General features: G+C 41.8%; 3 protein-coding genes across 8 annotated transcripts; 2 read left to right on the top strand and 1 right to left on the bottom strand.

Moving 5' to 3' along the window:
- The first annotated feature begins 345 nt into the window (after window positions 1-345).
- On the top strand, window positions 346-6,560 carry mgat1b (alpha-1,3-mannosyl-glycoprotein 2-beta-N-acetylglucosaminyltransferase b). 3 transcript variants are annotated; one of them, XM_053862511.1, is made up of 4 exons: window positions 346-714; window positions 3,404-4,572; window positions 4,659-4,726; window positions 4,799-6,560. In XM_053862511.1, the coding sequence occupies exons 2-4, from the start codon at window positions 3,745-3,747 to the stop codon at window positions 5,358-5,360; spliced, it is 1,458 nt and encodes a 485-aa protein (XP_053718486.1). In that variant the 5' UTR covers window positions 346-714; window positions 3,404-3,744; the 3' UTR covers window positions 5,361-6,560. The 3 variants fall into 3 exon arrangements, with proteins under 3 accessions (XP_053718486.1, XP_053718484.1, XP_053718485.1); XM_053862509.1 differs by having other exon boundaries at window positions 4,659-6,559; XM_053862510.1 differs by lacking the exon at window positions 346-714 and adding an exon at window positions 2,848-3,095 and having other exon boundaries at window positions 4,659-6,559.
- A 1,537-nt stretch (window positions 6,561-8,097) lies between these two features.
- Window positions 8,098-11,004, bottom strand: polr1h (RNA polymerase I subunit H). The gene is made up of 5 exons (XM_053864031.1): window positions 10,687-11,004; window positions 9,907-10,026; window positions 9,727-9,830; window positions 8,555-8,664; window positions 8,098-8,488 (listed from the first exon to the last, which is right to left on the bottom strand). Exons 2-5 carry the CDS (start codon window positions 10,022-10,024, stop codon window positions 8,464-8,466), a joined length of 357 nt encoding a protein of 118 aa, XP_053720006.1. The 5' UTR covers window positions 10,025-10,026; window positions 10,687-11,004; the 3' UTR covers window positions 8,098-8,463.
- Window positions 11,005-11,010: 6 nt separating this feature from the next.
- On the top strand, window positions 11,011-22,343 carry gtf2h4 (general transcription factor IIH, polypeptide 4). 4 transcript variants are annotated; one of them, XM_053864028.1, is made up of 14 exons: window positions 11,011-11,130; window positions 11,586-11,706; window positions 11,766-11,870; window positions 13,704-13,835; window positions 14,729-14,914; window positions 15,531-15,639; window positions 16,827-16,895; window positions 17,006-17,089; window positions 17,725-17,884; window positions 17,966-18,096; window positions 18,323-18,370; window positions 18,465-18,543; window positions 19,008-19,069; window positions 22,126-22,343. In XM_053864028.1, exons 2-14 carry the CDS (start codon window positions 11,591-11,593, stop codon window positions 22,231-22,233), a joined length of 1,389 nt encoding a protein of 462 aa, XP_053720003.1. In that variant the 5' UTR covers window positions 11,011-11,130; window positions 11,586-11,590; the 3' UTR covers window positions 22,234-22,343. The 4 variants fall into 4 exon arrangements, with proteins under 4 accessions (XP_053720003.1, XP_053720004.1, XP_053720005.1 ...); XM_053864029.1 differs by having other exon boundaries at window positions 11,074-11,159; XM_053864030.1 differs by having other exon boundaries at window positions 11,120-11,148.
- Window positions 22,344-22,621: the final 278 nt, after the last annotated feature.

The following is a 22,621-nucleotide window of genomic DNA, read 5'->3' as shown; positions in this document are numbered from 1 at the left end:
TTCACTTTCTTTGTTTAGGGTGATGATTTGGGCATTCCATATACAGTATCACAAATACATACACACTATTGGGTTGATATATGGGGCTAAAAAATAGAATATATTAAAGAGTTAATGATGAACTAAATGTTATAATAGGACACAATGTAGCGTCGAAGGAGGTCAAAATGAAGTTTATTTGATCTGGTGGGCGATACTACACTCGTATTGTTATGTAAATTTATTTTGAAAGGTAACCGGCGATTATTATATTGAAAATAGCAACCGTTAACCGAACACTTCCGGGCCGCTTTACCGTAAATGCAGAAGGCGCATCAATTTTTTTTAAATTGCGTGTTGGCTAGCCTGATTGGTATTTGTCGAGCGCGGGCTCACGTGATAGCTGTCTCCAGCTGGTACATGACAAACCGAACCACCACCGAAGACCCGTGACTGCACCCTGACACGGTCCTCTCGCACCTAGACACCGACTACTATCAGCGGTGGAGACTTTTGGAGAGAAGCCTGCTGACGACGGGAGCTTCTTTGGTTGGGTTGAAAAACCAAAACCGGGGAACGAAGGAGTTCATGCAGCTCCAGGGCCACCGTGTCACAACATAGCGATGTGCAGTGAATGGGATCTCGAAGGAAACGGCTCCATGAGCTAACGTTTGCAAGCTAGCGACCGAGCCGGGATGTGAAGCTGCCGCCCGAGATGAGAAGGGCACGCAAGAGGTGAGTGTCCGCGCTATCGCCTCCTGTCCTCGCCTGGCGCCCATAACCGCCCCGTCGCTTCTGGTGCTAGCTGACAGGCCAGTTGCCAAGGCAACACCGGGCTTCAGCCAGCTATTTAGTCCCTTAAATCTGCTTGAAATCCAATTAGGAGAGTGTTAAACGTGCTATCGTTGCCGCTGCAGCTACTGCTCCAGCAAGGCATTCAGTCACCTGCGAGACTGAACAGTGAAGTAGTAAAGCTCGGCGCGGCCATTGGTTGGATGGCGTTTTCCATCAATATTGTTGCTAATGCATTTGGAGCACTGGTTTGGCCGCGTATGCAGGGAACCATGTTCCGGTGGCTCTTCCATGCCCCTCAACCTCCTCGCTCTGACAGTCTGAGAACGATGGAAGATCCGCGTCTCGCTGTCACTGAAGGCAATCCCTTTCACCCTTAGATTGATGACAAAGTAAAAACTTTATTTTCCCGATTTGTGTAACGTGGCGCCATAATTTAGGCCTTCACCAGTTTGCGACCTTCAGCCGCGGTCCTTACCGATTTATCCGTGCCAAAATGGGCACTAAGGTGTCATCATCAGTGGTGGTCACTCGAAATGACAAACGCATATGTTTTGAGTTATAGGCTTGTAACATTATTACTCTTTTATACTGTACAATGCACTGGAATGCACTGAAAGCCAAACATTTAATTTGTTTGCATTTTGGCATGAGCTTGATTGTACGTCTCTCCACTGAAAAAGAGCTGAGCTACAACGCAAAGCTCTCCATTTCCCAATCAGGTTTCTCACTTATGCTTGTATCATTGGCACACAAGGTCTTAGCTGTAAGGTCGGGGGAAACATCAATTTCACCAGGCAGATGATTGGTTCAAAAGTGGTTGTTAAACAAGAACAAAAATACCACCAATGTTGATCATTTCCTGATAACTATTGACTTATCGAAGACAGTAAAAGAAATCTCCAAAATGTGTGGAATGGGAATCATGTTTTTCCCCTTAAACAACAATGCATTGAAGGACCTAACTCTGTCAGTGCAGTGGAACACTGATGTGTGTGGATATATTCACACCCACTGATGTGGTCCAACGATTCTATCCTTGGACTGGTAGTATAGCCTACAACAGAGAGTAGCACTCCGATGAGATGTGTCATAGGGTCTATAGTACGATATGTGCACAGACAGCTTGAGCAAATGAATGGCCAGTGTAATGTCAGTGTATGTGTCTCGATTTCCTGTTTTATTTTCTTCATATTGCGCTGGAATTGTGCGAGCCCTGCTACATTCTCTGTGAGGTGTGTCTTCCTCTCTCCTGGCAAATGTGTCGACCCACCGTTGTGTGGCAATTAGGGCAATGGTCAAAGTGGCGTTGACCGGAACGTTTTTTCACTCACACAGGGTTTCTTCCTCTCATCTGTCATTTTTCTCATCTGTCTGGTGTCATCTTCACTTAGGGGTGGGCATTGTGGCATAATGATAATGAAAACATGATTTCTTCACTATTTTAGTTTGCAAGGTTTCACCCAGTGAAACCAAAGTACTTCTGTGTATACAACAGTCCCCCAAGGGAAAAAATAAAATAAAACATATTTACAATTTTGAACAAAAGAAAACTGCAATGATAATAGAGCTTGACTATTGAAGATCCAAATGCTTTAGAACACGTTACTATATAGTTATGGTGTAAGCCATAATCATGACCGACTCCTGTCACAGATTGTTAGCCTGGAAAACCATGCCAACTTTATCTGGCTTACATTGTGTTAAAGTTGGCATACAGTTCTTTATTTAACTTCTTTTGCAATGTTTTATTTAAGTTTTGTTGGGTTTTAGATGTATATCTATTACATTTATTTGCTCAAGTTGCTTCCTAACAGTAAAAACTATTTTGAGTGTTTTCACTTTGTTGCATTTATATTTCTCTACATTTTGCACTACATGTACTTTTTTTTTCTAGTTCATTACCAAGCACTTCTTTTAAAATTGTTAAACAGTTTAAGGATATAACATTCCATGTCAACTCATAAGTGCATACAAATAAAAATATATATTTGGTTCATTTATCTTTTTAAAAAAAAAGCAAGCAATAGCAATAAAAATCATATAACCCCTATGAGTGCTTACTCTAAGTCTATTGTCCATTTTAATAAGATGGCGTGCCTATATTTACCATTGATAATGAGTTAAGCTTCTCTAATGCTCTTCAATGACTGAACCGCATTCATCCTTGTTTCTTTACGCAGTAGACACTGATGACAATGGACACTAGATCATTTTTCCACAAGGAGCCTGAATCTGAACGAAAGGGTATTTTTTTTCTCTCTCTTGTGTAACTGATATTTTGCAGAGAGAAGTTAATAATCAAATTGAAGGAGATAATTGAGGTAAGCTACACAGCGCGTTCTTCACCCTCATTGTTGTGAATACAAATCAAGCTCTGCCTCCGTGACTTATGGAAGACTTTAAGTTGTCTGTGAATGATTTGATCTGTGGTTTTGAGCTGTGTGGCACAATAATGGCACTCTTTTCTATCATTCATTCAACACTAAAAAAAACTTAAACCTGTCTCAAGAACTGTGCCGAGAGAGACTGATTGAAACTGAAGGGTCTGTCTGTGCGTGCGCACGTGTGTGTGTGTGCCTGACAAATCAGATGATTTATTCTGCCATTTTATTCTTTTCTGTATTTTCAGAATGATGGCCAAAGGATAACATCCGAGAAGCTGCATTCCCTCAATCCCAAGTGACCCTTCTCTTCTCCATAACATTTCTTTCATGTGAACCCCTGGAAGACCTGAAGTGAACTTCTTTAAGTCATGTCAATTCTCCACATCCAAATGATTTTGTGAGCCTTTCTCCTCCCTCCTAAGTTTCACCCGTACACTGGATGTAATGAATTGGACATTCGAAGGAGGATTGCTCACCTCAAAGGGAAATTAGTCCTAAATCTTGTAAAACGTTGCTCTTTCTGGAACAATCACCTGACCCCTCCTTACATTGCCTCAATTCTGCCCCCTGCGAGTGTCTTTGGGCCATGGTTCGAAAGAAAGGCTCTCTAATATTATGTGGTGCTTTTCTATTTGTCGCTTGGAATGCTTTGCTTCTACTGTACCTGTGGGGTCGTCCCCCAAATGGCAGGCTGACAGAGAGAGGTGGCGTGGAACCAGGAGGAAAAGAGGAGTGGGGTAAGAGGGGTCCAATGAACCTGGCTGGTGAAGTGATCCGGCTGGCAGAGGAGGTAGAAGCCCAGCTTGAGACCCAGAAAAAGCTGCTAAAGCAAATTGAAAATCACAGGGCAGCGTGGGCCCAGCAGAGGGATGTGGAAAAACGAGAGACGAATAAAGTAGTATCAGATGCAGTCCGTCAACCAATCAAACCTCCCGTGAAAGACAGTTTGGGTATCCATGGTCAGTCCTCAAAAGCTCCCGAGGAGACTGCTGCCACAATGGCTGCGGCCATCAGGAAAGGAAGTGAATTGGTGACGTATGCTTATGATGAGACCAATAAGGCATCAAAGTCTGCCACCCTGGAAGTGGTCATTCCTATCCTGGTCATTGCTTGTGACCGGGTGACGGTGAAGAGAAGCCTGGATAAGCTGATCCAGTATAGGCCGTCTCCTGAGGCGTACCCTATCATTGTGAGCCAGGACTGCGGCCACGCGGAGACAGCTCGTGTCATTGACTCATACGGGCAACAAGTGACTCACATAAAGCAACCGGATCTGTCGGACATCAGAGTTAGACCAGAGCACCGGAAGTTCCAGGGGTACTACAAGATAGCGAGACACTACCGCTGGGCACTGAACCAAGTGTTCAGGACTTTCTCTCAGTCAACAGTGGTCATAGTGGAGGATGACCTTGAGGTGAGTTAGACTCTGATTTTTCTTCATTCTGGGTGAAACTCTGCAGGTTCTGTCACTCACGACCGTAACTCTTATCTGCTGTATAGGTGTCGGTGGACTTCTATGAATATTTCCGCGCCCTGTACCCCATCCTGCGCGCTGACCCTTCCCTGTGGTGTGTTTCTGCATGGAATGACAATGGCAGGGACGCTTTGGTGGATCCATCTAAAGCAGATCTGCTCCACAGGACAGACTTCTTCCCCGGTTTGGGCTGGATGCTGCTTAAGGAGATGTGGGATGAATTGGAGCCCAAGTGGCCCTCTGCATTTTGGGATGATTGGATGCGCCAACCAGAACAACGCAAGGACCGTTCCTGCATCCGGCCTGAAATCTCTAGGACTATCACTTTTGGTCGCAAAGGTGTTAGTTTAGGTCAATTTTTTGACCAGTACCTACGCTACATTAAGCTAAACACTGAGTTTGTGCCTTTCACCAAACATGATTTGTCTTACTTGCTCCGAGAGAACTATGACGACACATATGTCAAAAGGGTTTACAGTGCACCACTCGTAAAAATTGAGGATCTGCAACAGGGAGGACGCTTACGAGGAGGTGGTCCATACCGGGTCCAGTACTCCACACGAGAGAGTATTAAAGTTTTTGCAAGGAATCTAGGCGTTATGGATGATTTGAAGTCAGGGGTCCCTCGGACTGGTTACAGAGGGATCGTCAGTTTCCTCCACCGAGGTCGTAGAGTGTACTTGGCTCCACCTGAGGGCTGGACACAGTATGACCCCAGCTGGAGCTGAAACACTCCTGTTCAGCAGCAGGGTTGAAGTGTAAATGGAGAAATCTCCTCAGACCAAAGAACCAGTGAAGGTTCTGGAAGAAGTGAAGTTAGGAGGTCCAGGGTAGATGACTGGACTTAGTAGATCCGCTGTGAAGGAAGTGAAAGAGATGGTCAGAGACTTTAATCGAAGGACGACTGCGGGCCAATACATACTGTAATGAAGGAAACACCCTCAGCCCCAGGAAGTCGACCATCATGGTGCAATAATTGTCAGAGAAACGTTGCTTGTGGCTGCTGCTTAATGTCCATAATCACTGAGTAAGCCAAGCCCCTGGTGGGTGGTTCTCCGTATCAACCTGCTTCGAACATTTCGCTGCCTGTGGTGCTCCTCTCAGGTTTGTTGTGTTGTTCAGAGCAGAGTGATACTGAGACCTGAACAAGGCTGCACTAATTGTTAATTTGTGTCAACCTTTTAATTTCATGTCAGCCATTTCTGCTGCGTGTTGAGAGAATGTAATCTATGTGATGTATTTGTGACATTGTGGAGGAGGAGCACTGTTATGAGGTCATCAACTGAGGTTTGTTAACTCCACTGAACAGTTGTTAAAGAACCATCGATTGTCTGGGCTGCTGGACTAAAGGATCAGGACTCTCACGTCAGTAGCGTCATGAGATCATCCACATGAGTGAAAAACCACTGCCTGATGTGTTTATAACTTTAATACATTTCAATAAATAACTATTTTGATAGCGGTCTTCACCATGAAGCTCTCTTTTTGTCATGGTCAACAAGTCTCCAGTGTTCTCACTTAAACATAATTTCTTATTGTTTCCTCCCCCAACTCTCATGGCAAAGATGAAACTGATAATGTAGCAATGCCAACCAATAAAAACATCTAGAAATGAGATCAGCCCAGAGCCAAAACTTCTGAATATAAAAATTCAACCTCATCAAATAGTGGTCCTAAACCTTAAACCTGTCATTTGATAGGGCATTACTTTAATCTGGAAGTATACACTTCTATATTAATCACATGAGTCATAATAATAAAACCAAAACTATGGCACAGAGACACTAACGCGCCACACTAAACTCCCACTCCTATGCTCACACAACTCAACACACATTTGTTTGTGCGGACCTGTCATTGCCATAATGCTTTCCCCAGCCTCTCACCTTTAACGCAACCATCCAAAACAAATGGCTAACCTTAACCAGGACTCTGAACCAAACACTCGCCCAATTATAACACACTACTTTCACTCACGTTTAAACCCTCTAAACTTTGTGAGGACATTTTGGCAAAATGTCCTCACAAGAAGTTGGGTTGTCAAGACTTGGTGTTCACAAATATGGCAAAACATGCCCATAAATACCCGACAAAAAACATTTTTGTTCCCAACATCTTTAACCATACAGTCATGTTCGGGAAAACGGGGAGAACAGGGAAAGTGGGAATATGTGAAATGCGAGAAAAAATGTGGACTGCACTGTATGTAATGTATCAGAGGCAATTTTTCGTTAAGCAACAGTACACATCAGAACATACACATTAGAAAAGACACACGATGAACAGATCCAACACTGTGAGGATCAACTTGACAAGTAATCTTGATCGTGAATTTCTTAAAATCATGGAAAGGAAAGGAGCTACATGTGGTTGAAGAAGGTTCTTGTAAACATTTGAATTTACTCGGCTGTGTAACTGTATGAGTGGCCCGACTCCTGCTGCAGAAAACATGCCCCAAACCATGACACTTGCTCCTCCACCTTTCACTGACTTCTTCACACACTTTGGGTTCAGTCTTTGCCCAGTTTTTCGCCGAACCGTTTCCCATCAGACCCAAACAAATTAAACTTACTTTCATCACTGAAGTGAACTTTGGACCAGTTTGCCTCTGTCCACACAACATGCTCCTCAGCAAAGGTTAGTCCAGCCTTTTGGTCACTGCAGAGTGGGCTTTCAATCAAAATGCTCTTAAATGTCAAGACACTATGATGAGACAGATTTTGACCGTGTTCAGCACTGAACTGGCGAGCAATCCCAGCTGCAGTGTTGAAACAATTGCCCATTGACATCCTCCGCATTATCCTGTCCTCTCTTGCATTTGTCTTTCGTGGACGACCAGCCTTCTCGGGGGACTTGTATGAGTTTGGGATGTTGTAAAGATGCAATATTCTTGAAATCACAGATTTGGAACGACCGACCTGTCTTGCCACGGCTCACAGGGTCATCCCTTTGGCCTTCAGCTGGACAACGTGCTGCCAGAGGGTTTTGGTCACTTTAGAACGGCTCACCATCTTGCAGAGTCAGAGAAACTGGAAGTTTCTCTGCCAGTTAAATAGGGGTGGTCAGGTGAGCAAGGAAATTAGCACCAGGAGCCAGATTAATACCAATAACTAGGAGGTAAAGTGTTCTCTAATTTCAGTGAAGATCAGTGTTCTTTTTCTAATATGTCATTTACGTTTTTTATACTGTGCTTTCAGGATATATGTAACTCTTGAAATATACTTAAAATATTGCTCTTTTACTGATCCACCAGTCTGGACCATTGGGACACAGATGTTTTATACCTCGGTCACTTGAAGCACACCCAAACCATTGACCAGTGATCTTCATTTCACTAATTGTGAGATGAATGGCAAGAATTTGATGGACCTCTATTGAATTAGACCATTAACTTAAAAAGGAGGTGATTAATTATGCAAACAATTATATTTCTTTATATATTTTTATTTCATGACATTACTTTGTAGAAATCTGTTTTCATTTTGACATTTGAGTTTTTTTCCAATACATTTTTGTGTCAAAACAGCCAAATTTTATTGACCATGATTGATTTATGAAAGCACTAAAAGGGTAAAACATCCAAGGGGGTGAATCCTTATGATAGGCACTGTATAGACCATGCACTTCTTCTTAGGCCTGCATCGAAGGCCAAGCCATTTGTCATGCCAAGTATCATGTTTCACCAAGTGCATGTGGATGACAGTTCTGTTCTTTATGTTTGTGTTCTGTTTAAAAATAAAAAACGGAGAAAGGAATAACATTCAATTCCATTTTAACAAAAAAAGCCAGTGAAACACAAAAAGAAGTGGTGGGTTCCAGTAGCTGTCTCTGTCAGGAGTCCTCCTTCTCCTGGTACCTGGAAACATTAAACATCACGGCCATCAAGATGAAACTTTCCATACAAAAGTTGAGACAGAAGTACCTGCAGTGTATGCAGGTGAAGAAGACTGTTTGGCCCTCGTCGGCTGATCTCATCTGCCTGGTATGGTAAATCATCCCTTCTTTGTTGCAGCGTGAGCAGCGTCTTTCGATCTGAAACACATCGGTCACAGAGGGACTGATGAGCAGTCACTGAGGTAACACTTTCTAATGTGGGTTTTCCTTTGTTTACCTGTGTTCATATTTGCACATTAGCCAAAACCAAGCCACCTCAAGAAAGATTAATGAATGTGATGAAGCATAAGATTGAACTTGTAAGATAGAACTATTCTATCCTTTATTCATCTTGCCAAAATATTACAGCTGGAGATTCTATTTTAATAAGCAAATCTATTATATACTATATAATGAAATAATATATAAACAAACACTGTTTGTAGCACAGATGGTTTTGATTAAGGCTGCACGATAATCGTCTAAAACACTGTGATGTGAGCGTGTGTGACGATAGTAACATCGCTGGGCAGTACAATAGCTTCCTACTTTATTTTCAGATTTTTAAACTCTTATTTAGCTTCATTTAAGCATCACAGAGAATTCCCTTTCCTTCCCAGAGGTTTGTCCCTGCGAGCTACAGTGCTGTCAGCTCCCTGACAAATGTTTTTGGTCCACACACTCACCGACACAGAGTGCAATATGACGATGAGAATACACTTTAAGGAAATGATGATAATTCAGCATACCCCTGTGACAAAATGTCCAAACGGCACATAGATATAACAGATGCACCGACTTTTCAAAATGATGTGCTCCCATGCTGCAGTTGCTTCATTCACACATTACACCAGATAATCGTCACAGACTACTGCTACTACTACTAAAAGTAATAATAATAATAATGCACAACGGGAACAAAACGTGCAGGCACTTTTCCTGGTCTCCCTGGCTTATATTCAGATACTTGGCAGTTTGTAAGTTGGTAAGTCTATCAAGTTCAAATCCAAATTGGGAAGAGAGAAGTGTGCACCAGATAGGATGACTTTACATAGAAAGATAGGACTCTCTCCTAACAGTGCCATTTTCACTCAATCTCTCAACTGATGTCAGTTATTGTGAAGCAGATTTTTAGCTTTTTTCTGCTGCATTATTATCGTGCGGGCCCCTTCACGAGCATTAAACCAAAACATAGTCCGGCAAACCAAAACATTGTCTTACCACAGGGCCTTTCAGCTCAGCGTCCTCCGCATCATCTACGGCCACAGTAGACTGTTCCACTGGGTTGAAGACAATGGTTGAACGAGTCTCTTGACCTGCAAAATCTTAAAATAAACATAGAAAACCTTTGGTGAGATAATAGGAGAAGGTCGCTCATGGTAGAAACAAAAGACCCCATACCTGCCACAGGTATTTTGAAGGAGCAGCGAGGGCAACACACAGTGTTTTGTACTCCTGGGAGAGGAAGGACACTTCCACACTCCGGACAGAAGTTGGGGTCACCACCAAAACACAACATGACTGAAACAGAAGACATACTGTGTGTGTGGATTGGTGTATCTATTCTTGTGGGGAGCAATTCTTGGAAACACAGGTTAAGGATGAGAGGCTGCAGAAAGCATTATAGCAACGAGAAACCTCCAAAAGTACAAACAAGGAGATAAATACGAACTGGGGTGTGGGTATGCCTTCTTTATCCTACTTTGTGGGGGCAAAAACACTATCCTTGTGAGGACCTTATGACTTTGTGGGGACATTTGGTTGGACTGAGAGTTTATGCCACAATTTGAAGATGAAGGCTTCAAAATTACTGGGTCATTACAATTGGGTTTACGTTTGGTTCAGAGTCCCGTTTAAGGTTAGCCATTTGTTTTGGGTGGTTACGTTTGGGGTGAGAGGCTGGCGAAAACACGTCTATGAGAAAGCTCACGATGTCCCCACAAAGATAGAAATACAAACATGGGTGTTAAAACTGAAAAATTAAGATAACGAAAAAAGTAATAATCATGCTGTTACGTTTTCGAGAGGCTGCCAAGTACGAATTTAAAAATTCCATCAAAGAGGAATACAATCTGAATCGTTTCCACAAATTCAATAAAATGCAATAACACGTGGATGTTCTCATGGTACTACAGGCAAACACGGGTTCATATTAGCGTCCATCCAGCAAAAGCAACCTACTTGTTTGGATTGAATGAAGCCACACAGATCTCAGTGATCAAGTTCCAATAAAACCCGGTTAGACTACAATAATAAGTGGAACATGCAAACTCCTCTCCCTCGCGAGAGCCTTCTTCTTCGCCAACTTTGTCAAAACAAAACTTGGTTCAAACACCGCCTCCATGCGGTTTGTCTATGAGTTGCGCGGCCTCTGTTGTCGTTCAGTGACCACAGAGGCATTAAAATATTCATTTGACGTTGGCAAAGCTACCTAGAAGAACGAGTTATTTTTTTATAGCATTCCTTATGGTAAAATAATAATAACAAACAAACCTAGCCAAAAAATCCAGAAGATGGCGGTAATGAGCAGAGAGCTAGGTTGACACCGTCTATAACAGAAGAAGAGGAAAAACAGAAGTGACGTATCTTCTTCTACGCTTCAAATCAGAAATCGACGAAGCTGAGGTTCATATTCATATGCTGGTTGGAATCTGGTGCAAATTTCATTTTACTGCTTTAGTCTCCCTTCGTTGTTTTGAATAGAGTAACTGTGAGGATTATTGCTGCGCTCCACTTGCAAGTCACTTGTTCCGACATGTGCTATTCTCTTCTATTATACGAAATGCGAGCAACATTCTGCTAAACAAAGTTGGATTTTAACTACTCTTACAAAAAAAAAACTCTTTTATTAGCTACCGTCAACGCTAACGTCTACAAAACATGATTTGACACTAATACTGTATCCAAGAACCGAGGAACCTTACACTCTGCAAGCAGCAGAAAACAAGGAGTCTATATCTCTTACAAAACAATTACAACCAATGAAAGTAGCAGGAGCGTTTGTATTGAATGTGTATTACGCTGAACTGAAGGATATTACTACTCGATGTTTCCTCAAGGTTGTGTCTCTTCTCCACTAGTGATAATGAAGCTGCGTATCCAGCTACAGTGCAAGAATTTACACGAGTACCTAAGGGAGCTTAGTCCAGAGCTTTTGGACAGATTGTACAATCATCCTGCAACATGTCTGGCTGTCTACAGGTGAGGTGATTGTACAAAGGCAACCTCGAGCAGCTGATTTACACAGGTTTTGTTTTCAGAGAGCTTCCTGCACTGGCCAAGACTTATGCACTGCGTATGATTTTCTTGGACCAACCACTGCCTCAGGCAGCCGTTGCATTATGGGTGAAAAAAGACGGTCAGAGGTGAGTAGGGATTCGAAATTACCAATACCGATCACATGGATTAGGTATCAATTTGTAATTAAATGTAGATATGACGAGTGCTATTGGGTGCACGATCCATAGAACCATAAATCACCTTAATTTAGACAAAGGTGTTTTATTTCCTTTTTTGACCGACGAGGCTATAATTGCCCCATGAATTTCATTGGCACGGTAGTGGTGGTGTTTACACAGTGTGCTGTGCCATTCATGCCATGGGTTCCATGAACTCGCTCAGTCCCGATGAAGTGTGAAAATCTGTAGGTGAGAGCTCACCAACCTTTTTGCAATGGCGATCTCCAAGGCCATCATGTGACCTGATGGCCTACCATTAGTTTGGTGCACACTTCTCAATAACTTAATCCGTATTATTATTAGGGGTGTAACGATTTTAACAACGACTCGATTCGTATTGATAGTGTGAGGTTGCTGGTACGATTCAAGGATGGCATTGGCTAATTTAGAATGATAGGATTCAAAACGATCCAGTCAAATCCATTCAGTAGCCTTTAAGCCAACAATTCTAAGCTGTGTAGCTGTGAAATAATGACCTGGATACTAGACTAATGCAGTTTCATAGTTTCATAGATAACTGTTTCTTGTGGAATCAAGTATACATTTATTCTGGATACAAATAAGTCAACAATTCAGTCACATTTTATTTTGTGACTTTTTTATTGTAACTGAATTAACTGCAAATTCACCTCTACAATGATCATACAAGAATAAGGTGTTACCAGATTGTTAATTGAAACTCAAGAATTGTTTTTTATTCATATGGCAGTATTTCTAAATTGAAAAATGAAAACTGAAGTACAGCCAGGTAAAGATACAATTCAGTATATTAAAACGAAGAGCAACATTTCTTCAGGTTAATTGTCAGCCGTTGAACCTGCTACTGCTATCAATTTAATGAACAAACAGCGCGCTCATATTTGTTTGGCAGCTCACTTGACCGCTGTGCTGGAGGAGCCTTGACGGTTAGTGGGATAGATTTGTCACATTGTTGCACTTCTATTTTACTTCTAACAAACCACGACTTATTTCAAACACTTAAATTGTTGCAACCCCAATATGTTTCCAAACACTTGATCACCACTATGGCTGGATCTTTTCTCGCTCCACTGCTTTGTCCACGTGCCGTTTTGTCTACAGCTGTGACATCAGTCACAGAAAGACTGTTCAGTGGCTATTAACATCTTTATCATTATAAAAGAGCAGAAAAACACACACCATGATGAAATGCTCTGCATAATTTCCCAATATCAATTGATGACTTTTTAAACATTTTTACATCAATATTTTCCATTTAGAAAGCAACCTGCAGAACACGGCTCAATCTAGTTCCATCATAGGGATATATATCAATGCATTGCTCTACTAGATGAATTGTTACACTCCTAATTATGACGAATGGTAAATGATATTCCTCTCATGCACCAACCACATTACTGCTTCTTCACCTTAATCGCTGATGGTGTAACATGAAAGGAAACGCAAAATCAAACATAACAAAAACGTGGGCTATTCCCCTCATCTCTGCAGGCTAACCGGTTCTTGCAGGTACCAAGTTGGTGACCCCTGCACTAGGTCAAGGCATATTTCTAGAACATGATTCGGACAAAAGGGATGATTATCATTCCTCCACATTGTTACCAGTGTAGATAACATGGAACATTAAAACATGGAAAACCTTAGTAGGGCCCTTTTAAATATTTCATCACTGGATTTAAAATCACTTTATGTAGCAAACATGTTCAAATCCTAATGGACAAAATTCATTACACTTCATTGTCTTGTGGTCATTCTTTTCAGGGATCACGACGAGTGCATGTCGGTGTTTGTAGGTCTCCGTCTCTGGCACAGTCAACAGCTGCAGGGTGGTCTACAGGGATACATTTTAAATCCTGTATTCAAAGAAAATCTGAGGATTGCACTCTTTGGAGGGTATGTCTATTAATTTACTGTTATTTGAGTATTACAAAATGAATCATGGACATTGATTGCTTCAGCAAATACCATGAGTTATAGACAGTCAATGTTCATCAGCAGATTTTCCAAAAGCAACATTTACCCTCAGGTTGCCACAGCAAGGCTCCCTCACCTTAACCTATCCTGATCATTCTTCCTCCTCATACCTATCCTTTTCATGACATCCTTGATATCACATCCAAGAACCTCAAAGGTTGTCTTCCTCTTTTTCTGTTTCTCTGTGCTTCTGTGTCTGACTATCTTTGTCCCTGTCTGTCCTCTCCATGTGTCCAAACCACCTGAGGCTGACCTCCCCAAGTTTGTCCCCTGGCATCTAACTCTACTTCTTCTTTTTGTGTCAGAGTTACGGAATCTAACCCACACATCATGGCAGGTCTCACTACATAGTGCTTCCTATAGAGCTCCCCTTTCACTCGAGCTGACACTCTTCTGTCACACATCACAATGATGACAATGATCTACTTGCAATCTCCTTTTCTAATCAGTTCTTTCCCAAATATGAGATAAAGTGAGATGACTGTAACAAAGTAAACCAATCAGAACCACTGGATCATATCATTTGGGACCCTTACCGTAATGTTTGATTAATCCCTTGCTGAAGAGAACCAGAGAAGGTCTATTTGATAGTCATCTACTCAACAATGGTGCTCATAGCTATTCTGATCAGAGAGCTGCACTAATCTTTGAAAATGACATGAGTTTGGTCCACTACACTTCTCATCAAAATTTGTGGGTTATTGTCATAAAAGTTCCCTGGTATTCTCAGGGATGACCCCTCATTCCCTAATGTAAACTTGCTCTTGCTCGTAGTTGTGGTGTGTAAGACTTATCCCTGTGTGGCTTTGCAGAGGTAAAGTTTGGGCCGAAGAACTTTCCAATTTGGGGCCTGACCGACACGCTCGGGACATTGACAGTCTGGACCACTATGCGATGGAGCGCTGGGAAGTGATCCTTCACTTCATGGTGGGTTCTCCCAGCGCTGCTGTGAGCCAGGAATTGGCTCAGCTGCTGACTCAAGCTGGTCTCATGAAGAGGTATGGAGACCAAACACGCAAAGACTAGAATCTCAAACAACATATTTATGGGTGCATGATGGATTAGTTATTGTTGAATTGTTGAAGTACGCTCACAGCAGTCCATATTACTTTGTATTTTTCATGAAAATATTATATTGGTAATTCTCCATTAATAATTAAATAATACAATTTTGTAGCATATCTAATGAAAAATTTAGATGTGGTGAATAGTCACGTAGAACATGTCAAGAATTCCACAAATGGACTGTAGCCACACAAATAGTTCTATCTCCAGAGGTCCTCTGTTTGTTCCTTAGTGGTGGAGTCTGAAAGAGGAGGAGATAGTGAATGGTGAATGATTACTACAGTAATTTTTTACGACAGCGGTTCTAATTTTAAAGTGGCAAATCTTGAGGCATACTGAAAATGAACTGGAACTGTCAGGTTAATGCTCTGTGTACAGTATATGAGGCAGATGGAGATTTTGGCTTGTGTTAGGAAATATGAGGTATTAGATTTGCATAGCCATCATTCAGGCTGCCACTACTACTGATGGCCTCAAAGACTCAAGATGGATGAATGCTGAATTCAAAACAGTATGAACACTAATGCTCTCTGGTTATGTGTGTGGCAGTGAGTCAGGGGAGGCGCCTTGCATCACTTCTGCTGGTTTTCAATTCCTCCTGCTGGACACAGCCTCTCAGTTGTGGTACTTCACCTTGCAGTACCTCAAAACTGCTCAGGTACTCTCACAATTAGGTAAATTATCCAATAAAATGCAAATTTTAGTACATGTAATATACAGTACACGCAGTACATGTAAGAAGCACAAAGATTTGAGAAGTTTGGTTGAGTCAGGCAAAGTGAGAGTGATGAAAGAAAGTAATAAAATAAGAAAGTAAAACTAGTCTATGACCTCAACAACTGTTTATTGTCTTTTAACAACTATGTCTAATGATGTCTTCTCTCGGGATGCGGTCACCGATCATGATAGGCCGATTTCAGCATGATGGGTGAATGCTGATCACTACCTGTCATTGCCGATCACAACAACCAATCACGTGTGTGACAGCAAGCCCCACTGGTTGTGATGCGTCCACTCCTCCCTACTCGCTGCTCCCTCGGCAGCAGCATGTCTGCTGTAGAGGTTCTTTCAATCTGTCATTTATGCTGTGTAGGGAGTGTTACGATTAAATACGCCATTTATAGCACCAGAACTTGACAGAGCAGGAGAGTCTCACGAGATTCGCGACATCTCACTTCGAGTTAAATGTTTTTCAGTTGTCCTTTTGACAGGCTAGTTGCTGCATTCTGCAAGGTTTCACTTTTTTTTGCCTCCTTGAAGAGGCATGTGAAAATGTGTCTGATCTGATCTGTAAATGATTTAATGGTTCATTTTTCACATCATGGACACAGAAGGTCTCATCATTTTCATTACAAATTCAATGTCAATCCATGTGATTGGTACCAGTGATCGGTGGTGATCGGCACTCTGGCTGATCGGGATTGGTGATCTGCAGCAAAACATCATATGACGTGTATGTGTTGATGAACACACCAACTTTTCTAATTGTCGTGTAAAAAATAGTCATTAAAAAAACAAAAAAAGTTGTGACAGTTGTTCCAGCCTACAGTAAATCCAACTATTCAATGAAGTTTGATTCTGCAAGTGCTGGTTGAAGAATGCATTTTCAAAGTTACGAGTCAAGAGTGTTAAGGGTCAGTCATGCTTCCTTGATCAAGTCATAAACAATGTTCATTATTTGCTAAACATCAATCACACTGAACTTCATCGACTTGCCCTCATTTTCTTGCATATACACTCTTGTGTCAGTTAAAAACACAGCACTGATAAACAAGACATTTTACACCTTGTGCTGTGTAAGACTAGTCACTTGTTGTTACAAGTCACTTCACTGTTCTCCTACAGTCCCGGGGGATGGATCTGGTGGAGATTTTGTCCTTCTTGTTCCAGCTCAGTTTCTCTACTCTGGGCAGAGTGAGTTCATTATTCAATATCTTAATTTTGCCAGCGTGTGCATGTATTCCCTTGTGTTGAAACCTGGAATGACCATTTGTTTGCATTGCTCTTGTGGTTCTGGTGTGCAGGATTACTCAGTGGAAGGAATGAGTGAGTCACTGTTGACCGTCCTGCAGCATCTGCGGGAGTTTGGCCTGGTGTTCCAGCGTAAGGTACGGCAGCCAGTTTCGACATGCCTTTCATCTCAATCAGAAACCAACGGTCTACTCTTGAGGACGTGCTAGGCAGACATATACGGCATGGCTGTGTACTATGCAGTTTAAAATTCAGGTTCATGAAAAAAATGAAGTGAGATGAAAACAATACCTGTCAGGATGGTTTCATGACTAGCAGGACAGAATGGATGTATCCTATCCCAGGAATGCAATACTAAGTCCTCTGAGAGTCTGGAGGACTTGGATTCTGAATCGTAGTTTTAAATGTATTTTTAAGACACAACAAACGATGATGACAATGATATTAGAAGATAGTGAGACTCATTCTTTCTTGACACTCCAGTAATCCAGAGGACAGAACTGACCCGTTAGTAACTGCTCCTTTTCAACATAAGACTTTTGATCTTACAAGACAGATTTCAGTGAGTCAGAATGAACATTTATTTATCCTGATTTTTATAGTATCCATATAAATGTCCTTTTTCCCCATGTACATTTCCAAATTGGTGACACAATAGAGTTATGAGAAAACCAATACCAATGCCCCAACCTGTCCACGTCACATGCCAGTAAATGAAATGTTGATCTATAAATTCCTATCAAATGCTGTATGTATTTTCTCTTTCTGGCAGAGGAAGTCACGGCGCTACTACCCGACCAGACTAGCGATCAACCTGGCGGCAGGAGTCACTACCAACTCTCCCGCTCCTGCAGCAGGCCTGGGTTCTGCTGGTGCTGAGAACACAGGCTTTATCGTGGTGGAGACAAATTATCGGATATATGCCCACACAGGTTGATTTTATTGCTTCCACTCGGGCAGATGACATCGAACTGTTGGAGAAGTGGCAAAATGTTGATCTTTTTTTCCTCCAGACTCTGAACTTCAGATTGCTCTTGTTGCTCTCTTCAGTGAGATGTTGTATAGACTCCCCAATGTTGTGGTGGCTCAGGTCACCCGAGAGTCAGTGCAGCAGGCCATCGCCAACGGCATCACCGCTCAACAGGTTAGATACTTGACCTGTTTCAACTTTTTAACAACCCTACAGTGTTGATGTACTTTGAGATCGAACAGTTGAATTTACTCTTTTTCAGCAGTAAGGGAAGTTGGTATAGCTGAATATTTTTGGAGTTGATGGAGCCCTATTATTTCCATGTACATTTAAAACACATCCTGGTTATCCTCATAACAAATAACTGTCCTTGATAGCTGATGTACTTGCCAATTTCCAGATTATTCACTTCCTGAGAACCCGAGCACATCCCATTATGCTGCAGCAGGTACATGAACATGTTAATTTCACAGTGACTACAGTGATGATTCTTGTCATAAGTGAACTGATGTACTTCATTTGATGTCCTCTTTGTATGTTAGAAACCAGTGCTTCCCCCTACAGTAACCGATCAGATAAGACTGTGGGAGCTTGAGAGGGATCGACTGCAGTTCACTGAGGGTAAGCCAACATTGATGCTTTTGTAAATCAAATGTAGCTTTGCCTAAGTTCTTATACAAATTTGTCTTTCCAAATTGACCATGCACTTTTGCACATAAACAAAATCTGATTTGTCATATTAAATGTTGGTGAAGCTGTTTCCTTTTACAGTGGAAAAATAACAATAAGAAATGTTGTGTTATAGTCAAAGTATATTTGAAGAGACTGAAACTGATTAAAAATGTACTATATGAAATATGCCACTGAAATGTGTTTATTCAGAGACAGTAAAAAGTTGTGACGGGAATGTCTGAGAAAAGATATTCTGAGATTGAAAAGTGAATTATCATGTTTATAACTAGTAAAATAGAATGTAATGAAAGTGAGATGCATGCTTGCATGCTAGGTTTATTTGCAACTGTAATTGCAAAGTGAATGCTATTCTCTAGTTTCATTCAGTTCTAATTTGCGGTGATGTCTTACAGGGGTTCTCTACAACCAATTTCTCTCCCAAGCAGACTTTGAGGTGTTGCGTGACAGAGCACAGGTGGGACAGTTTTTGTTTACGTTATGAATTTGACCTGGGGAAACACATAAACACTACAGGTGTTTTCCTCACCTTGAAAGAGGCAAGAGTGCAGTCTCAGCATGGGGACCTCACAGTCATAATGCAACCTTGCTTGTCATAGCTGAAGAAAAGATATTGGTCCTTGAAGCGCCACAGAGGTGCAGGCTTTTGTTCCAACCAGTCAAGCGTGCATAAGTTAATGAATCAAGTCAATCAGCTGAAACAAACAGCACCAGACTGTCAATCACCTGATTACTACTGTTCGTCTGTTTGAGCTTGACTGATCAGACAGAACAACCTGCACCTCCCTGAGTTTAATAGCCTTGGAGCAGAACGTGTTAATGATCTGCCAAATTGAGGATGTTGCATGGATCGGTCACATATTCTATGAATGAAGTGCACACACACAGTCTCCCACTCACTGAGGGAACTGCGCATTCGACACAAGCACAAGTTGCACTCCCACACACTCACAGTTGGAGCAAACAAGCCATTCAATAATTGCACAACTTGGAGTTGCACCTCTAGCTCACAGCTAACGGCTAAAATGACATCTGACTTCAAACCTTTATTTGCTATTTCTGAGCTTTAAAAATAACTCCAAAAGTCTTACTTTCAAATTGTGTCTGTCATAAAACAAGTAACCAACAATGCTACTTTTCAACCTGCCAGTCCACACCACATATGATGAAAAAGAAAGAGTGATCACCAAAACATCTGGTTACTGCTTTACCAGTTGAAAGTGGAGGCAGACTTCAGTGCAAGAATAGGCTTCTTCAAAAAGTTGTATAACAATTGCCAGGGATCAGGACAGTGGACAGTCTGCAGAAGTCACTGGGAAAGCTGTGATTGAAGATGTTACTCATGAACAAACCAGAACAACACTATTAATGACATTGATTCAGCAGGACTCTCTTCTGTGTAGTGTGATTTAGCAGCTAATGTCTGAGCTAACCACTTTGGCTTCGTATATCTAAGTACTCTTGTAAACACAATAAAATGGCTGGCGGACATTTGTTAACATTACAGAAACACCTCCCCAACATTTTATGACGCAACAAAGTTGTCACGTGCAATTCCCGACACACTGCAACTAGATTGACTTAACATATCGATTGACAGTACTGACCACATTTATTATTTTAACATCGAATCGATGCCAATATGTAAAAAAAAAAAACAGATATCAGCCGATACTAATATCAATGCCGGTGTAATTTGCAGTCCTGCCTGCATAACCCCAGACTCGCACCAAACGCGTTTTTTGAGCCGCGCAACACCACTACGAAATAAAATGACTACAAAAACGACTCACACCTGGAAATAGGCTGGGCAGGGAGTATCACCCAGCTCAGTCCAGGGCTGCTCTCTGGACTCGGTGGAGGAGGTGGGAGACAGGAGGACTGTGGCCAAACTGTCACCCATGATGGCCATCCTGCCTCATCCCCACCAGGACACCCTGAGAGCACGAGGCAGCACCTTCAGTGCACAAAAGAGTGGTTTCTTTCTTCCTTACTGCCCAATGCTGTCAGGTTGCATAATAGTAAATTCCGCTGGGTCGACGTTTATTTATTTATTTAATTAGTTTTAATATGCAATGTGAAGTGGCCTTGTGTTTTATATATACTGTTGCTCAGTGTACGTCTTCGATATTTAGTGTGTTCTTCTATTGTCTGTTTAATGTCTTGACACTGTCTAATGGCTTTGACACTTTGAATTTCCACACCTTGGGACTAAACTAATAAGGATATCCAAAGTCAATCTAGCCAAAATGGTCAAATGAAAATACTATTTAAGTAACTGCTGTTGTCCCTTAGCCCGGACTCATAGCAATCACGGTCGCGGTCTGCGGCAGTGCCACGCTGCATCATGCAAAGCTGAAAAGCGTGTTCCTGCCATGTGCGGGACACAGCGAAGCCCGTCATCAGTTCACCGAAACATGCAAGATTTGTGATATTGATGACGCATTTAATGAGACCCAAACAAGTGAAGTGACACAATATGGAGTGATTCAGTGTTTAATACTGGTCAAATAAAAGCAAAAACCACTCAGTTATGTGGGTTTTGTTCTTTAATAGAAAATGGCTGATGGCACCGCAGAGTCATAGAAGATCCTCATTCCCTGCACGCCTTTGGACCTCAGCCTGAGCACGAACAGCCTGCTCTGCCCCTTTTTGAAAAGAGCATCCATGTCTTTTCAGTCCAGTCCAGTTTGTTGTTCAGGTGAACACCCAGGTACTTGTATGATGCCACCCTTTCTATAGCAGTACCCATGATGTTCACTGGTGCAGGAGGTCCATATCTACAGTGGTCCACCACCAGCTCCTTGGTTTTACCCACATTGATCTGGAGGTGGTTGCTCAGCCACCAGTCCACAAAGTCTTACGCCAGCTCCCTGTACTGTCTGTCGTCTCTGTCCTTAATGAGGAAGACGATCGGAGACTCATCAGAGAACGTCTGCAGGTGGCAGGATGGGGCGTTGTGGGTGAAGTCTGTGATGGACAGGGTGAAGTGAAAAGGAGCCAGGACTGTGACCTGTGATGCTCCCATGCAACAAAACAGTGTGTCCAACACACAATCCCCAGTCCTCTTGTACTGGGTCAAGGTCCAATATCCAGCTTGTGTCGGTGGTCCAGACCTACATGACTCTGCTGAAACGTTTGTGTTTCCACTGTTGTTTCATTCAATTTCAATCCACGCGTGTTACTGCTATGTTTTTTTTTAGCATTTATTGGTGTGTAGAGTTAGAAAGTAATGAACGAAAAAAGCCTTTGCGGATCGTCGTCATCGTCTTTTTGGTACAACACTGGCAATTATTTGCCTGACAGTGAAGCAGTTTAACACATAATTTGATAAAAGCATGACATAAGGTGTTGAACTCCAAATTACTCTCATGTGAGTGGAGAAGAGCCACATTTCCCTTAACTAACATGAGTAACATTCCTTAATTCAGATCTTGTTTATTCAAACTTGAATTGAGTTTTGATCTATCTGCAGCATATGTGTGTAACCTATGATTCTGCTGTGTTTTTTAGAGTCTGGATTGTCTTGTGTGGCAGGATCCCTCCAACAGAGTGTTGATCGTCACACCTCAGGGTCACGGCGAGGTCAAGAGGTTTTGGAAACGGCAAAGGTCTCAATAATTAATCACCTTGCAAGAATAGAGGAAATCCATTGGCGTCTTTCACACTGTAGTATTTTTCACATGCAGTTTTTAATAAATGTGTCATAATATGCCTCTTTGCATAATCTATATCTATTTAAGCCCTTTTTGTTCATCACCAGAATATCATCACGTCAGATACCAACTGATAAAACTGATTTGTCTATTTAAGTAAAATATTCATGTTAAAGTATGCTGTTAGTGTAGTTACAGACTGGGCTGAAAAAAAAGAGGGAATGTTAAGTTAATGTTAATTATATTGTAGGCCAATCGGTTGTTGGGGATGTTATTTTCAACCAAGTTGGAAGCAGCTGAGTTCACCACGATACTTCAGCATATTCGATCAAATTATACTTGATATAAATATA

This window comes from Synchiropus splendidus, chromosome 4 (assembly GCF_027744825.2).
Source record: "Synchiropus splendidus isolate RoL2022-P1 chromosome 4, RoL_Sspl_1.0, whole genome shotgun sequence".
Taxonomy (NCBI): domain Eukaryota; kingdom Metazoa; phylum Chordata; class Actinopteri; order Syngnathiformes; family Callionymidae; genus Synchiropus; species Synchiropus splendidus.
This window is presented reverse-complemented; position numbering and strand designations above follow the sequence as displayed.

Excerpts from the sequence above, each read along its gene's own strand:
- gtf2h4 (XM_053864027.1), top strand. The coding sequence starts at position 11,552 with ATGTTTCCTCAAGGTTGTGTCTCTTCTCCACTAGTGATAATGAAGCTG. Across the intron at positions 11,707-11,765 it reads ACATGTCTGGCTGTCTACAG|AGAGCTTCCTGCACTGGCCA; the intron begins GTGAGGTGATTG and ends TTTTGTTTTCAG. Across the intron at positions 16,896-17,005 it reads GTTTCTCTACTCTGGGCAGA|GATTACTCAGTGGAAGGAAT; the intron begins GTGAGTTCATTA and ends TCTGGTGTGCAG.
- mgat1b (XM_053862509.1), top strand. The coding sequence starts at position 3,745 with ATGGTTCGAAAGAAAGGCTCTCTAATATTATGTGGTGCTTTTCTATTT. Across the intron at positions 4,573-4,658 it reads TAGTGGAGGATGACCTTGAG|GTGTCGGTGGACTTCTATGA; the intron begins GTGAGTTAGACT and ends TCTGCTGTATAG.
- polr1h (XM_053864031.1), bottom strand. The coding sequence starts at position 10,024 with ATGTTGTGTTTTGGTGGTGACCCCAACTTCTGTCCGGAGTGTGGAAGT. Across the intron at positions 9,831-9,906 it reads CTTCAAAATACCTGTGGCAG|ATTTTGCAGGTCAAGAGACT; the intron begins GTATGGGGTCTT and ends GTTTATTTTAAG. Across the intron at positions 8,489-8,554 it reads TTCACCTGCATACACTGCAG|GTACCAGGAGAAGGAGGACT; the intron begins GTACTTCTGTCT and ends TAATGTTTCCAG.